Source organism: Gorilla gorilla, chromosome 20, assembly GCF_029281585.2.
Source record: "Gorilla gorilla gorilla isolate KB3781 chromosome 20, NHGRI_mGorGor1-v2.1_pri, whole genome shotgun sequence".
NCBI classification, from domain to species: Eukaryota; Metazoa; Chordata; class Mammalia; order Primates; family Hominidae; genus Gorilla; species Gorilla gorilla.
Genome location: NC_073244.2, coordinates 57,413,437 through 57,430,867, shown reverse-complemented (window position 1 = coordinate 57,430,867; position 17,431 = coordinate 57,413,437). Strand labels below are relative to the sequence as shown.

Below are 17,431 nucleotides of genomic sequence, written 5' to 3'. Positions count from 1 at the left end.
GGCGGAGACGGAAACTCACAAATAAACAGGGCACCTTGGCGTCAGGTTAGCAGACAGTGGTCGTGGCCTTGGGGTGGGGGCGGAGGTTAGGACGTAGTAAACACCGGGGCTGATGAATTTCTAGTCAGTATCATCTCCCGTTCCCTTAACTCAGAGCAGCAACCACACCAGGGAAAGAGAGCTTGTCTGAAGAAGGATAAGGGGTATCTTTCAATCAACTCATCCAATAAAACTGGAGTTGGGGGGTGGAAAGCAGCCATGGCCCAAATAACAGAATCCTAGAAGAAAACAATTAGGGAGAAAATAATAAGGAGAAAAAAAAAAAAAAACTCCCAAGCCAGCAGTATCTGGGGTTCTCCGAACAATAGGTACAATTGTTAAGGGGAGTCATGGAGCCTGGGAACGGCCTCTCCTTACATCATTCTCAGACATCCCGCAGATGCCACAGCTGTAACCACTGTCACTGGGTTACTGGGTCCAGGCCCTGCACACACAGGGAACTCACACCTCCCACGAGGAAAGTCATGGCTGTGACTTTGCAGAAAGCACTCAGCACAGGGACCCCCATGCCCGTCATGGTGCCTCCCCAGGAGTATTGTTCTTCCATTCTGCCGACCACAGTCTCTTCTGCTCTTGAGTATGTCCATCGGTGGCTGACAGGTCTCATCTGCTCTGTGTCTGAAAAGCTACCTGGCTCAAATACCCCCATCCTTTCTGGCTTCCCACCTCAATCTGTCGCTACACCCTGCAAGACCCCCAGGGTCTGCTGCTTTCCCTTGGGGTCTTAGGCAGGTTCTTCGCTCACAGGGGGCTTTGCGTGCTCCTTCTACAGGGGGTGGGAGGATGTCCGAGGTCGGGGTCAAACAGTCTTGGGTTTCAGCTCCGGAGAAACACCTTTTTTTTTTTTAACATTATTTTTATTTTTAATGGTGTTTTTTTTTGTTTGTTTGTTTGTTTGTTTGTTTGAGGCAGAGTCTTGCTCTGTCACCCAGGCTGGAGTCCAGTGGTGCGATCTGGGCTCACTGCAACCTCCACCTCCCAGGTTCAAGCGATTCTCCTGCCTCACCCTCCCAAGTAGCTTGGATTACAGGCACCCGCCACCACACCCGGCTAATTTTTGTATTTTTAGTAGAGACCGGATTTCACCATGTTGGCCAGGCTGGTCTCTAACTCTTGACCACAAGTGATCTGCCCGCCTGAGCCTCCCAAAGTGCTGGGATTACAGGTGTGAGCCACCGTGCCCAGCCCAGACTAACACTTACTGTCCATATGACTTTGGACAAGCTCCTGAGCCCTTCTAAGTCTCCCTTTGCTCATCTGTAAAACAGGACCATTAACAGACTCTATTTGACAGGATCTGGGAGGATTTAGAGATGACACAGGTCGGGCGCTGAGCATGGTGCCAGCCCACAGATGCTCAGTAATGAGTGTGCCTATGATTATTGTCTCAATTGTGTCTTCATTTCATAGATGATCTTTTTTTTTTTTTTTTTTTTTTGAGATGAGGTCTCACTCTCTCACCCAGGCTGGAGTGCAGTGGCACAAACACAGCTCACTGAAGTCTCAGCCTCCTGGGTTCAAGCAATCCTCCTGCCTCAGGCTTCCAAGTAGCTGGGACTATAGGCATGCATCACCAGTTAACTTTTTTGTACTTTTTATAGAGACTAGGTCTTACTATGCTGCCCAGGCTGGTCTCAACCTCCTGGACTCAAGTGATTCTCCTGCCTCAACCTCCCAAAGTGCTGGGATTACAGGAATGGGAATTTGGGACAATGGATGGGGCCAAGAGAGGACCCCCAACATTATAGATAACATTTTGCAATGCCCCTTTAAGACCTTGAAAATTAAACTCATAGGTAATATAGCCCACCAACATACAAATTTTATTTTATTTTATTTTATTTTTTTCCTGAGACGGAGTCTTGCTCTGTCGCCCAGGCTGGAGTGCAGTGGCGCTATCTCAGCTCACTGCAACCTCCACCTCCTGAGTTCAAGCAATTCTCCTGCCTCAGCCTCCGGAGTAACTGGGATTACAGGTGTGTGCCACCACGCCCGGCTAATTTTTGTATGTTTAGTAGAAACGGGGTTTCACCATGTTGGCCAGGCTGGTCTGGAACTCCTGACCTCAAGTGACCCGCCTGCCTCAGTCTCCCAGAGTGCTGGAATTACAAGCGTGAGCCACTGTGCCCAGTCACAAATTTTATTTTCAGAAATGGATATCGTGTCGTGTCCTAACCAAAATATAAAGGGAAAATAAAAAGACAGTAATTTATAATAAAATAATGTCTATGTAAGTGTATAAATGCTCAGGCATGGACACTCCAAAAATCATCTGAGCGGGGCAGACACTAGCCTCTCTGTGTAGATTCACCATGAATGAGATACAAACAAATGGTATGTTGTTTGGAGACAGATACCACAAGCAGCATTGCCTTGAGTGTTGTGGCTTCTAGAATTGGTGAATAACTGAATAAAGTTCTCAGAAAAACCAAGAGCTTGAAGACCAGAATGAACACAGTGGTTGCATTCCAGGAAAAATGAGTGTTATCTTAAAATAATGCAAAAAACACCTAGTGCTTATATATAAAACATAGCTAGGCTCTGAATTTGGATAATTATAAATGGGTTTTTCTACCTAGATGGGTGTTCAGTGGGACACTGGAAAGTTAAGTGGGGCTCAGAACAGGTCTTGGTGGTGCAAACTGCTGAGATATCTGCCATCCCTGGTCCCCACCTACTAAATCCAGCCACATCCCCAATCACGGTGACAAACTCAAAACGCCCTCACCAATTCCAAAACATGCCCTAAGGGAGATTTGCAGAGTCTGAGGGTGTCCAGCCTCTGCAAACCATGCTGGCTTCATCCTGGGACCTTCACTCCATTCTAGCCACTCCAGCCCCCTTGCTGTTCCCAAATTTCAGGATGTCTTTTTTTTTTTTTTTTTTTTTTTTGAGATGGAGTCTCACTCTGTCACCCTGGCTGGAGTGCAGTGGCCCTAACTCGACTCACTGCAACCTCCACCTTCTGGATTCAAGCAATTCTCCTGCCTCAGCCTCCCAAGTAGCTGGGACTACAGGCACCCACCACTGTGCGCAGCTAATTTTATTTTATTTTATTTTATTTTTATTACTTTTTTTTTTTTTTGAGATGGAGCCTCGCTCTGTCACCCAGGCTGGAGTGCAATGGCACGATCTCAGCTCACTGCAACCTCCGCCTCCCAGGTTCAAGCAATTCTCCTGTCTCAGCCTCCTGAGTAGCTGGGATCACAGGCACCCACCACCACGCCAGCTAATTTTTGTATTTTTAGTAAAGACGGGGTTTCACCATGTTGCCAAGGCTGGTCTCAACCTCCTGACCTCATGATCCACCCACCTCAGCCTCCCAAAGTGCTGGGATTACAGGCGTGAGCCACTGTGCCCATCCTGCTAATTTTTTGTATTTTTAGTAGAGATGGGGGGGGGTTTCACCGTCTTGGCCAGGTTGGTCTCGAACTCCTGACCTCAGGTGACCCACCCACCTCGGCCTCTCAAAGTGCTGGGATTACAGGCATGAGCCACCACATCCAGCCACAGTTTCCATATCGTGTGTTCCTCTTCCTGGAAGATTCTTCTTAGTGGTCTCAGCTTCCAAGTCCCATTCCTGAGCCAGCCACTCTTACAACACCCGGTTCACAGGCCAGCGGGTCTTTACAGTCTAGCGTTTTCTCATTTACTGGTCGCTCTCCTGAACTCGTTCATGAAGCAGGCATAAGGTAGCCTTGGTCACTGCTGAATTTCCAGCACCCAGTATGGAGCCTCAATAACTATGTGTTGAATATCAAGGTGGCCCATGGAGACTGTGGGTGGAAGAAGAACCCCTGCAGGTGCGGTGGGCGGGAGATGAGGCTTTTGCTCGTTCCAAAGGCCAGGAAGGATTTAAGACAATGGATGGGGCCAAGAAAGGGCTATTTTTTTTTTTTTTTTTTTTAGAGAGATAGGGTTGGCAAGACGCAGTGGCTTATGCCCGTAATCCCAGCACTTTGGGAGACCGAGGCAGGTGGATCACACCTGAGGTCAGGAGTTCCAGACCAGCTTGCCCAACATGTCAAAATCCCATCTCTACTAATACAAAAAATTAGCCAGGTGTGGTGGTGTGCACCTGTAATCCCAACTACTTGTGAGGCTGAGGCAGGAGAATCACTTGAACCTGGGAGGCGGAGATTGCAGTAAGCCAAGATTGTGCCACTGCACTACAGCTTGGGTGACAGAGCAAGACTCCATCTCATAAAAAAAAGACTCCATCTCATAAAAAAAAAAGTCCACTCTGTAGCCCAGGCTGGACTGCAGTGGCACAATCATGGCTCACTGAAGCCTAAACCTCCTGGGCTCAAGTGATCTTCCTGCCTCAGCCTCCTCACTAGCTAGGATTACAGGCACATGCCACCATGCCCAGCTGATTTTGTATTATATGTAGAAACAGGGTCTCACTATGTTACCCAGGCTGGTCTCAAACTCCTGGCTTCAAGTGACTGTCTAGCCTCAGCCTCCCAAAATGTTAGGATTACAGGCGTGAGCCAGCATGCCCAGCCCAAGAGGGGGCATTCTAAGTGAGATTGTTCTGTGCCAAGTTCCTCTGCCACTTTTAACATCAATTCCCAGTTCCCAGAGTGATTATGAAACCCGACTCTGCCATTTCCTTGTTGTGTGACCTTGGATACATTCCTTAACCTCTCCAAGCTTCATATCTTTCTCTGTAAAATGAAAATAATAGGCCGGGCACGGTGGCTCACGCCTGTAATCCCAGCGCTTTGGGAGGCAAAGACAGGTGGATCACCTGAGGTCAGGAGTTCGAGACCAGCCTGGCCAATATGGTGAAACCCTGTCTCTGCTAAAAATACAAAAAAAAAAAAAAAAAAAAATTAGCCAGGCCCTGGTGGTGGGCACCTGTAATCCCAGCTACTCAGGGGGCTGAGGCAGGAGAATCGCTTGAACCCAGGAGGCAGAGGTTGCAGTGAGCTGAGATCGTGCCATTGCACTCCAGCCTGGGCGACATAGCAAGACTCCGTCTCAAGTAAATAAATAAATAAATTAAATAAATCAGGTCATGTTGTTATTATTATTTTTGTTTTTTTATTTTTTGTAGAGACAAGGTCTCGCTATTTTGCCCACGCTGGCCTAGAGGTCCTGGGCTCAAGCGATCCTCTTTCCTCGGCCTCCCAAAGTGCCAGGATTACAGGTGTGAGGCACTGCGCCCAGCCTGGCTGCTATGATGATTAGGAATAACTCTGAAGTCTATGAAGGGTGCAGCCCCTCCAGCCTAGGGGTGGGGGATATTTGCAGACATGGACTTTCTTTGAACAGATAGGGAAACTGAGGCACAGAGAATGGAAGTGTCTTCCCAGAGGTCACAGAGCACCTTGGCAGCAGAGTTGGGACCAGAGATCAGGGGAATGACCTCCTTCCACATCTCTGTGAAGAACTAAAGTCAGATGGGGGTTATGGGCAGGGAGTGGGCCCTTTAAATCCTAAGCTCCACCTTTGCTTAGAAGAGTCTCTGCGCATTATAAAAGGGGGTGCAGCTCCCTTCTGCTCTGGGAAACGCCTGCTGCTCTTGCCCTTGCCCACGGGCCCCCAGCCCCAGCCCCTCTCCAGTGGCCCACCACCCCTGCTTTGGTGCCATGCAGCTGCCACCCTTTGACATGTGGAAGGACTACTTCAACCTGAGCCAGGTGGTGTGGGAGCTGATCGCAAGTCGGGGTCAAAGGCTGGAGACCCAAGAGATTGAGGAGCCAAGTACCGGGCCCCCGCTGGGGCAGGATCAGGGGCTGGGGGGGCCAGGGGCCAACGGGGGCCTGGGCACCCTGTGCAACTTCTGCAAGCACAACGGGGAGTCCCGCCACGTCTACTCCTCACACCAGCTGAAGACACCGGATGGCGTGGTGGTGTGTCCCATCCTGAGGCACTACGTGTGTCCCGTGTGCGGGGCCACCGGTGACCAGGCCCATACGCTCAAGTACTGTCCGCTCAACGGTGGCCAGCAGTCCCTCTACCGCCGCAGCGGGCGCAACTCGGCCGGACGCAGGGTCAAGCGCTGAGCATCGTGAGATGCTCACCACCCGCACCCCTGACCCTCCTGGTCCATCCCACCCAAGTCCCTAAACTCTCTCTTCCAGTCACCCAGCCCTTTGGAATTTCTGGCCCCCAGAACTCCACCCTGGCTGGATCCTGAAACAGTGGAGGCTGCTGGGAGCCAGGCCAGCCCCGCCCCCTTGCACCTGTCAGCCCTCGGAGCTCTGGCCTGTGGGCGTTGGCCTGAGGGTCCTTGGTGCCGCGGGAACCCTTCCTGCACGGCCCTGTAGCGCCCTCTGGGCCCTGGTTCATGGATCTTTTGTCCTCGTGGGGCCTGCTGGTGACTGGAGCCCTGCCCCTTCGACTTCTCTGTTCCTTGTGGAGTTCTTGGATTTTTGAACCTCCAGGATTCCACGGTGCTGTCCCAAGCCAGCCCTTAGGAGACACTGAACAAGGCTGCCTGAGAAGTGCCTACTCAAGAACTTCAAGATGGGATGTCGACTTAAGACCAGCCTTCTCCATCTTCAGCCTCCTGCAGAACCACGGTGTCATCGTGGACCACGCCTGTTCATTCCTTCCCTGACCTCAGTACCCATCCGTCAGGAGCGGAGTGGGACTCTGGAGAGCACCGTGTCACTGGAGGGCACCGTGTCTTTGCAGGCTCACCTGCGGATGGAGAGCCGTGGGGTGAGCTGACACCTTTCAATGCCCCCTGGTTGTTCTTCCCCTTGTTCAGCCCATTGCACCCGGTACCTGCCCCCATCCCCAAATCACCGATGGGTCCTTTCCCCCAGCGAGAAGCATATCTCTCGACCACCTCCCATCCCACCCCCCAAATCGTGATAGTTGACTAAAGGACATTTTTTTTTCCTCCTGTGTTTTTCAACCTCCAACGTTCAAGTCGAGGAACCGCCGATAAGAAGGGAGTTTGAGTACCCGGATGGGAATGGCAATGGCCTAGCTTTTATTTTAGGGGCAAAGAGAGGAAGGGCCCTGGTCAGATTTTAAGTTGTTCAGTTTTTGGCACAGGGCCGGGACCCTGAGTATTGAGCTCTGGTGAATAAAGAGGTTTTCTAGTCATCTTTGAAATGGCTGTATCTGTTTCCGTCTTTGGTTTGTTTGTGAGACAAGGTCTTGCTCTGTCGCCCAGGCTGGAGTGCAGTGGTGCGATCTCGGCTCACTGCCCAGATTCAAGTGATTATCCTCCCTCAGCCTCTTGAATAGCTGGGACTACAGGTGCGCCCCACCACGCCTGGCTAATTTTTTTTTTTTTTGAGACGGAGTTTTGCTGTTGTCGCCCAGGCTGGAGTGCAATGACGAGATCTCGGCTCACTGCAACCTCTGCCTTTCGGGTTCAAGCGATTCTCCTGCCTCTCAGCCTCCCAAGTAGCTGGGATTATAGACATGCACCACCACGCCTGGCCATTTTTGTATTTTTAGTAGAGACGGGGTGACTGAGTAGGCGGGACTACAGGTGCACGCCACCACACCCAGGTAATTTTTATTTTTGGTTTTTGTTTTTTCTTTTTTGAGATGGAGTTTCGTTCTTGCTGCCCAGGCTGGAGTGCCAATGGTGCGGTCTCGGCTCACTGCACCATTGAACCTCCCAGGTTCAAGCAATTCTTCTGCCTCAGCTTCCCAAGTAGCTGGGATTACAGGCGCCCACCACCACACCCAGCTAATTTTTTTTTTTTTTTGTATTATTAGTAGAGACGGGGTTTCACCATTTTGGCCAGGCTGGACTCGAACTCCTGACCTCAGGTGATCCGCCCACCTCGGTCTCTCAAAGTGCTGGGATTGCAGGCATGAGCCACTGCGCCTGGACTTTTTTGTTTGTTTGTTTGTGATGGAGTCTCGCTCTGTCACCCAGGCTGGAGTGCCGTAGCCCGATATCGGCTCACTGTAACCTCTGCCTCCCGGGTTCAAGTGATTCTCCTGCCTCAGGCTCCAGAGGGCCTCACACCCGGCTAATTTTATATATATACATATATATTTTCTTAGTGGAGATGGGGCTTCGCCATGTTGGCCAGGCTGGTCTTGAACTCCTGACCTCAGGTGATCTGCCCTTCTCGGCTTCCCAAAGTGCTGAGATTACAACGTGAGCCACTGCGTCCGGCCTCTGTTTCCATCCTCTCATCTGGCTTTGTCCTCAGCGGCTGTGTGAAGGAGCAGGTAGCTGCATTAGCCAGACCCAACACGGGGAAGCCGGAGGCAGGACAGGAAGGGGCTTTGGGTTCCCCTCCCAGCCGGCCCCTGATACATCCGCCACCTACGAACTGGCTCTCAAATTCCTCCCGTGCCTTCGCCTTGATCCCCATTCCCTTTTCATGTCATGTCTATGGGTTTCTCTGGCCCTGTGAACCCCCGGGATCTTCCAGGACCGGCTTTTTGGTAATTCTTAAACTTTGAGCTTCCAGACCCCATTGGTGAGGTGTTGAAAATTGTGGTCCCTGCCCTGTGCAGTGGCTAACAATCCCAACACTTGGAGAGGCGGAGGTGGGAGAATCACTTGAGACCATGAATTTGAGACTAGCCTGGTCAATATAGTGAGACCCCGTTTCTACAAAAAATACAAAACAATAGTCAGGCATGCTGGAGTCTTGCTTTGTTGCCCAAGCTGGTCCCGAACACTTGGCTTCAAGCGATCCTCCCATGCCTGTTGGGATTACAGGTGTGAGCCACCGCGCCCGGCCCGTTTCCCTTGTTTTAAACCACTCAGTTTGCAGTACCTTGTCATGACAGCTACAGGAAAGGAATGCACTGGGGCTCTGGGGAGGCATCCAGGGAGTCTGGACTGAAGTAGGTGCTGTGTCAAAGTCCGGCCTGGAGCCCGTGAGAAGGCTGCATGCAGAGAGTTATGGGAAGGGGTACAGAGAGCTTTGCTGCTGTGGACAGGTCGAGGCCAGGTGCAGGACAGCTGGTCATTCTCCTGCATCTGCCCCATTCCTGCAGTTACCTCCCATGAACCTGAGACCAGGCAGGCAGGCAGATGGAGAGCACACAGAGCAGCCTCCTGGGCTCGGAGGAGATACAAAGGGGCAGAGTGGGCATGCAGGGGCCACTGGAGACTTATGCGTGGCGCCCGTGTGCATCAGACACCATCTCGCCCACCCCTGAGGAAATCAGAGAAGACAGCAGCGAGACTCCATGCAGAGAAGCAAATGCTTCAGAACGGCCTCTTCCCTCTAGCACCACTTTGGGCTTAGGAGAGAGAGTAGGGGAATAGTTCTACACCCACAAAGAACCAGGGAAGGAAAATTAGATCCGCTAAGGATAGACCTAGAGCCTCACAGAGTCCCCAGTGTGTTCTGAAGTATATAAGGCCAAGGCTTTGTCTCTGCACCTCACACTCCCACAGTGGCCAAGAGTGTCTACCACTGTGTTGGTCTCTGAAACTGGATTTGTGCACACGTGGGGTTCCAGGGGTTCTGGTGAGTGGTGACCATAGATTAGAGCCTATTTCCAATGCTAACCAGTATCTGGCCCATTCTAGAGAATTTTATACAAAGGAAGGGAAAAGATTGCACTTTTTTTTTTTTGGGACAGAGTCTCAGTCTGTCACCCAGGCTGGAGTGCAGTGGCACGATCTCGGCTCACTGCAACATCCACCTCCCGAGTTCAAGCAATTCTCCTGCCTGCCCAGCTTACCAAGTAACTGGGACTACAGGCATGCACCACCACGCCCGGCTAATTTTTGTATTTTTAGTAGAGATGGGGTTTCATCATGTTGCCCAGGCTGGTCTCGAACTCCTGACCTCAAATGATCTACCTGCCTAGGCCTCCCAAAATGCTGGGATTATAGGAGTGAGCCACTGCACCCAGCCAAGATCGCACTATTAACAAAAGTCTTTATTTTTAATTTGTACTAAGAATGTTGAGAGATCACTTTTAGGTTTATCATTCAGTTTCTCCTTCTCTCTGCCCTCCCGCAAAAAGTCTTGCTCTGTCACCAGGCTGGAATGCAGTGGAGTGGTCATAGCTCACAGCAGCCTCGAACTCCTGGCCTCAAACAATCTTCCCTCCTAGGCCTCACAAAGTGCTGGGATTACACGGATGAGCCACTGTGCCCGATCCAGATTCTCTCTTAACGTGTCTCTCCATCTGTCGTTTTTGCCTTCTTCCTCTGCCCTCCTTCCTTTCTCCTTTCTCCCTCCCCACATTCCTTCCTTCCTTCCCTTCTTTCCTTCCCTCCTCCTTATCCAGTCCAAAACAGAAATCTCACATTCATTAGGAAATCCTCTCGGCTCTAGCCTCAACATCCATCCCAAATCTGACCATCTCTTCTCCAGCACACTACCTTCCAATGCCCCACCACCTCTCACCCAGAGTACTGCAGTCACCTCCTCAATGATCTTCCTGCTTCTACTCTCAACCCCTAAGGGTATATTTTCAGGCTGGGCACAGTGTCTCATTCCTATAATCCCAGCACTTTGGGAGGCCGAGGCAAGTGGATCACTTGAGGCCAGGAGTTCAAGACCAGCCTGGTCAACATGGCGAAACCCTGTCTCTGCTAAAAATCAAAAATTAGCCAGGCATGATGGTGCACACCTGTAATCCCAGCTACCCGGGAGGCTGAGGCACAAGAATCTTTGAGCCTGGGAGGCGCAGGTTGCAATGAGCCAAGAAGGCGCCACTGCACTCCATCCTGAGCAACAGAGGGAGACTGTCTCAAAAAAAAAAAAAGTATATTTTATTTTCTTTCTCTTTTTTTTTTTTTTTTTTGAGATGGAGTCTCGCTCAGTCTCCCAGGCTGGAATGCAGTAGCATGACCTCGGCCCACTGCAACCTCCATCTCCCAGGTTCAAGCAAGTCTCCTGCCTCAGGCTCCCGAGTAGCTGGGATTCCAGGTGACCACTATCATGCCTGGCTAATTTTTGTATTTTTAGTAGAGACGGGGTTTTGCCATGTTGACCAGGCTGGTCTCAAACTCCTGACCTCAAGTGATCCACCTGCCTCGGCCTCCCAAAGTGTTGGGATTACAGGCGTGAGCCACTGTGCCCAGCCAAGAGTATATTTTCAAAACCCAACAAAAGTGATCCCATTAAAACACAAGCCAGCTCACCTCCCTCCTCTGCTCGGAGCCCTCCTGTGGTCACTGTCTCACTCTGACTAAAAGCCAAAATCCTCATCTCAGCCCACAAGGCCCCACACAATCTGCCTCTCACCCAAGTCTGGCTCTTTTCCCACCCTCTCCCGTTTGCTCAGTCTTCTCCAGCCACTTTGGCCTCTAAGCTGTTCCCCGAACACTTCTGGAACATTCTGGCCTCGGGGCCTTTGCACTCACCCTTCCGGCTCCTTGGACAGCTCTTGGACCAGATACTCACATGGCCTACTCTGCCACTTCCTGCAAGCCTTTGCTCAAAGGCCACCACCTTCTCCCCGAGGCCTTCCCACCCACATATTCCTGATCCCTCCAACCCATCTCTACTTTTCTTACCTCCTTAGCACTTACCACCATCTAACATGCCACATGGCTGAGTTGTTTATTATGTCTCTGGTTGCAATGGTCAGTTTCACATGTCAGCTTGTCTAGGCCGCTGTCCCCAGTCATTCAGTCAAATATGAATCCAGCTGCTGCTGTGAAGATATCTCATAGATGTGATTAAAGACTATAATTAGTTTACCTTATGGAAGGAAATTTATCCTAGATAATCTGAGGGGGCGGTGGCTCATATCTGTAATCCCAGCACTTTCGGAGGCCAAGGCAGGTGGATCCCCTGAAGTCAGGAGTGCAAGACCAGACTGGCCAACATAGTGAAACCCTGTCTCTACTAAAAATACAAAAATCAGCCAGGCATGGTAGCATGCACCTATAGTCCCAGCTACTCGGAAGGCTGAGGCAGAAGAGTCGCCTGAACCCAGGAGGTGGAGGTTGCAGTGAGCCGAGATCGCACCACTGCACTCTAGCCTCGGCGACAGAGTGAGACTCTGTCCCGAGTAATAATAATAATAATAGGCCAGTGCAGTGGCTCACGCCTGTAATCCCAACACTTTGGGAGGCCGAGGCAGGCGGATCACCTGAGGTCAGGAGTTCGAGACCAGCCTGACCAACATGGTGAAACCCCGTCTCTACTAAAAATACAAAAAAATTAGCTGGGCGTGGTGGTGGGCACCTGTAGTCCCAGCTACTCGGGAGGCTGAGGCAGGAGAATTGCTTGAACTGGGGCAGCGGAGGTTGGCAGTGAGCTGAAATCGTGCCACTGAACTCCAACCTGGGCGACAGAGCAAGACTCCGTCTCTATAAATAATAATAATAATCTAAGTGGGCCTGCTGCAATCAGTCAAAAGGTTTTCAGAGCACAGCCGAAGCTTCCCTGAGGAAATTCCGCCTGTAGACAGTGGCTTCAGTTCACGCCCAAAGCTCCAGCCTGCACTTTCCGATGGTGCCCTGTGTATGGATTTTGAAGTTGCTTAGCCAGCCCTACAATCCTGTAAGCCAATTCCTTGCAACAGATCACTTCATACATACCCCCTACTGGCTCTGTTCCTCCGTGTTATCCCTGATTGACGAAGTGAGCTACCTCCTGTCCATCCACCATCCCCAGCTAGAAAGGAAGCTCTGAGAGTGGAGTTCAGTATTTTATTCACTGCTGTATCCGAGGTGCCTACGGCCAGCACTTTTTTTTTCTTTTTTTTGAGACGGAGTTTCACTCTTGTTGCCCGGCTAGAGTGCAGTGGCGCCATCTCAGCTCACTGCAACCTCCGCTCTGGTTCAAGCGATTCTCCTGCCTCAACCTCCCAAGTAGCTGGGATTATAGGCGTGCACCACCACACCCGGCTAATTGTGTATTTTTCGTAGAGACGGGGGTTCACCATGTTGGCCAGGCTGGTCTCGAACTCCTGACCTCATCATCCACCCGCCTCAGCCTCCCAAAGTGCTGGGATTACAGGCATGAGCCACCATACCTGGCCACTTCTTTTTTTTTAAGACAGGGTATCAGCCAGTGCAGTGGCTCGCACCTGTAATCCCAGCATTTTGGGAGGCTGAGGCAGTAGGATCACTTGAGCCCAGGAGTTCAAAACCAGCCTGGGTGATGTAGCAGGACCTCGTCTCTATCTTTTAAATTAAAAAAAAAAAAAAAGAAAAAGAAAAGAAAAGACAGAGTCTCGCTCTGTCGTCCCGGCTGGAGTGCAGTGGCAAGATAATAGCTCGCTGTAGCCTGAACTCCTGGCCTCAAGCAATCCTCCTACCTCAGCCTCCCAAAGTGCTGGGATTACAGGCATGAGCAACCAGGCCCAGCCCTAGGGCAGCACTTAATATGCTTGTTGCATCCATTTCTTTTAGCATTAAAACAATACAAAACAAAACAAAAATTTAGCTTCCACTCCACCTCTGCCTCCAGCCCTCTTCCACATACCTGATGGGTTCCTGGATGCTCTTCCTCATTCCCCAAACCTCCCCAGGCCTTTCATACCCACCACATCCCAAACCACTTCAGCATCTTACCCCCACATCTGCTACCCCTCAAGTCCCCATCTTGGCCGGCCCTACCATGTAATGTACCCTGTCTCCAGGGCCAGAGATCTAGGCTTTTTCCCTCACCCCTCACAGCCCATCAGGTTCCAAGTCCTGTCCATTCTTCCTCCTAAATATCTCTCCTTGCAACTTCCTAAGTATTTTCCTGGACTCACTAATGGGTCAAGATTCACAGTTTTGGCTGGACTCAGTGGCTCACGCCTATAATCCCAACACTCTTGGAGGCTGAGGCCTGCCAGAGGATTGCTCAAGCCCAGGAATTTGGGACCAGCCTAGGCAACACAGTGGGATCTTGTCTCTACAAAAAATTTTAAAACTTAGCCGGGCATGATGGTGTGTGCCTGTAGTTCCAGCTACTCTAGAGGCTGAGGTGGGAGGGTGAGCCTGGAAGTTTGAGTCATGATTGCATGATTGTACCACTGCACTCCAGTCTGGGTCATAGAGCAAGTCTCTGTCTCAAAAAAAAAAAAAAAAAGGACTCACAACTCACAGTTTTGAAAATGTGGCCCTTCGCCAGGCGCGGTGGCTCATGCCTATAATCCTAGCACTTTGGGAGGACAAGGCAGGTGGATCATCAGAGGTCAGGTGTTTGAGACCAGCCTGGCCAACACGGGTGAAATCCCATCTCTACTAAAAAGAAACAAAAATTAGCCAGGTGTGGTGGCGTGCCCCTGTAGTCCCAGGTACTCAGGAGGCTGAGACAGGAGAATCGCTTGAACCAGGGAGGCAGAGGTTGCTGTGAGCCGAGATCGCACCATTGCTCTCCAGCCTGGGCGACAAGAGCAAAACTCCATCAAGAAAAGAAAAGAAAAGAGGCAAGACAAGAAAGAAAATGTGGCCCTAGAAAGCCTTCCCTGACCCACCCTCACCCCAGGAGTCTTGCCCTCTGACTTCCTGCATCCAGCTTCCAGCTACCCACATCTGTGGAGCTCCATACCCCACTGCCTGTGGCTCTCCATCTCCCACCGCCTCGTGAACCCCAAGCCAGGTTTAGACTCAACTCTCTGCCTGGACTGCCATGGAGGCAGCAGCTCCCTGACTGCAGCTCCCCGAATGCCTCCCCGGGGTCCCCAGTGCATTTGTTTCCTGTGGCTGCCATGACAAGGTACCGCAAACTGGGTGGTTTAAAACAAGAGAAACGTGGCTAAGCACGGTGGCTCACACCTGTAATCCTAGCACTTTGGGAGGCCGAGACAGGCAGATCACCTGAGGTAAGGAGTTCAAGACCAGCCTGGCCAACACTGTGAAACCCCGTCTCTACTAAAAATACAAAAATTAGCTGGGCATGGTGGCATGCGCCTGTAATCCCAGTTACCCGGGAGACTGAGGCAGGAGAATCACTGGAATCCGGGAGGCAGAGGCTGCAGTGAGCTGAGATCGTGCCACTGTACTCCAGCCTGGGCAACAGAGCAAGACTCCATCTCAAAAAAAAAAAAAAAGAGAGAGAGAGAGAGAAACGTATTGTCTCCCAGATTCACCAGGCTGAAAATCTGAAATCAAGGCATGGGCGTGGCCTCACTCCGGACAAGGCTCCAGCGGGTGATCTTTCCTGGCTTCTTCCAGCTTCTGATAGCACAGGGCCTTCCTGGGCTTGTGGCTGCGTCACCCCCGTCTCCACTTCTGTCACCATAGAATTGTCTTCCCTGTGTGTCTCCTCTTCTTATAAAGACACCGGGAATGAGGAATGACGGGTCCACCCTACACTGGTATGGCCTCATCTTAACGAATTCCCTCTCCAAGGACCCTATTTCCAAATAAGGTCACATTCTGAAGCACTGGGGGATCAGGACTTCAGCCTCTCTTTTGGGGGGAAACAGTTCAACCTGTTGGTCACTTTACACTCACGTATCTTTTTTTGTTTGTGTTTTTTTTGTTGTTGTTCTTATTTTTTTAATTTAATTTTTTTTTTTTTGAGGCAGAGTCTCACGCTGTCCCCCAGGCTGGAATGCAGTGGCGCGGTCTCAGCTCACTGCAAGCTCAGCCTCCCAGGTTCATGCCATTCTCCTGCCTCAGCCTCCCGAGTAGCTGGGACTTCAGGTGCCTGCCACCACTCCCAGCTAATTTTTTGTATTTTTAGTAGAGACGGGGTTTCACCATGTTAGCCAGGATGGTCTCAATCTCCTGACCTCGTGATCCACCTGCCTCGGCCTCCCAAAGTGCTGGGATTACAGGAATGAGCCACTGCACCCGGCCTTTTTTTTAATTTTTTTGAGACAGAGTCTCACTCTGTCACCCAGGCTGGAGTGCAGTGGTGAGATCTCGGTTCCCTGCAATCTGTGCCTCCTAGGCTCAAGAGATTCTCCTGCCTCAGCCTCCCGAGTAGCTAGGATTACAGGCACATGCCACCACACCCAGCTATTTTTTTTTTTTTTTTGTATTTTTAATAGAGACAGGGTTTCACCATGTTGGCCAGGCTGGTCTCGAACTCCTGACCTCAGATGATCCACCTGTCTCAGCCTCCCAAAGTGTTGGGATTACAGGCGTGAGGCACTGCACCCAGCCTTACATTCACCGTATCTTACCTGACCCCACACCCCCAAGTGAGAACCTGGGCCAGAGACTTGGGTTTCACCTAGACATCTTCCTTTCCCTCGCTAGCGCGACACTCACCATGCTTTCCATATATTCTCTCAAATGTCTCTCTGTGTCCCCCCTTGACACTGTCCCTGTCTTAGTTTAGTCTCCCCTCGCTTTCCTAATCCTTTTCTTACCCCTGCTCATGACTTTTTTTGACTCTACCCAGTAGTCTTGCTCCCTCCCACCCACCCTCCACACAGCAGGCAGAGTGGCCTTTTTTCTCTCTCTCTCTTCTTTTGAGACAGGGTCTCACTCTGTTGCCCAAGCTGGAGAGCAGTGGCCTGATCATAGCTCACTGCAGCCTGCAACTCCTGGGCTCAAGCGATCCTCCCGCCTCAGCCTCCCAAGTAGCTGGGACTACAGGCATGTATTTTGTTTGTTTGTTTTTTTTTTTTTTGAGACGGAGTCTCACTCTGTCGTCCAGGTGGAGTGCAGTGGTGCAATCTCAGCTCACTGCAACCTCTGCCTCCCGGGTTTAAGCGATTCTCGTGCCTCAGCCTCCCGAGTAGCTGGGATTACAGGCATGCACCACCATGCCCAGCTAGTTTTTGTATTTTCAGTAGAGATGGGGTTTCACTGTGTTGGCCAGGCTTGTCTCGAACCCCTGACCTCAGGTAATCCGCCCGCCTTGGCTTCCCAAAGTGCTGGGATTACAGGCGTGAGCTCCACCGCGCCCGGCCCAGGCTACGGATTTTAGCTTTTATGTTCATTGTACCAGGAACTGCGTAAGTGCTCATGTATATTTATTGAGTCGATGAATGAAGCACCAATTGTCGAATGACCTTGCCATGCGGCTCACCCCACCTGCGTTCTGGCTTCATTCCTGTCTCCATGCACTTGCTTAAAGTCGTGCCGGCGTCAGGATCTCCCTTCCTTAAAGTCGTGCCGGCGTCAGGATCTCCCTTCCTACCAGCCAGGAAGCTCTTCCCTCTTATTTTCCCCGCTCCTCGAGGTAAAGGTGCGCACAGAGGGACCCCCAAGGCGTGATTGGAAGGCTTGTGGGTCGCTATGGTTACTGCATCCGCCCGGGGCGGGACATCCCCAGGACGCCAAGCCTCTAGGGGTGCGAGGTGGGAAGCTCTGGAGCGGCCCAGCGCAGGGGCGGGCAAGCCAGGAGGCAAAGCGGTTTCCTCACGCCTCCACCCCACCCACACAGTTGTCAAGGAGACAAAGCGCTTCCCTTCAGCGCTGCCTCCCTCCCCTTTGGTTAGAGGGCAGGGTGGGCTGGAAGACTGTCCGAAACGCTGGGTACTGGCGCACTCCCAGCATCTCTCCCATCCAGGCTCGCAACGCCTGCGCTGAGACCCGGTACCGGGTACAACCCGAGGC

General features: G+C 51.4%; 1 protein-coding gene and 1 long non-coding RNA gene across 3 annotated transcripts; one reads left to right on the top strand and one right to left on the bottom strand.

The window, feature by feature from the left end:
- The first annotated feature begins 5,572 nt into the window (after positions 1–5,572).
- Positions 5,573–7,128, top strand: NANOS2 (nanos C2HC-type zinc finger 2). Its single transcript, XM_004061003.3, has one exon. It carries the CDS (start codon positions 5,658–5,660, stop codon positions 6,072–6,074), a length of 417 nt encoding a protein of 138 aa, XP_004061051.1. The 5' UTR covers positions 5,573–5,657; the 3' UTR covers positions 6,075–7,128.
- Positions 7,129–7,975: 847 nt separating this feature from the next.
- Positions 7,976–17,399, bottom strand: LOC129528576 (uncharacterized). Of its 2 annotated transcripts, none has more exons than XR_008673843.1 (3): positions 16,907–17,399; positions 11,501–11,625; positions 7,976–8,204 (listed from the first exon to the last, which is right to left on the bottom strand). It is a non-coding gene; the product is annotated as an uncharacterized lncRNA (long non-coding RNA). The 2 variants fall into 2 exon arrangements; XR_008673842.1 differs by having other exon boundaries at positions 11,501–11,622.
- Between the last annotated feature and the right edge of the window lie 32 nt (positions 17,400–17,431).

Bases quoted from the DNA above. Each gene is read 5' to 3' on its own strand.
- NANOS2 (XM_004061003.3), top strand. From the start codon at position 5,658: ATGCAGCTGCCACCCTTTGACATGTGGAAGGACTACTTCAACCTGAGC.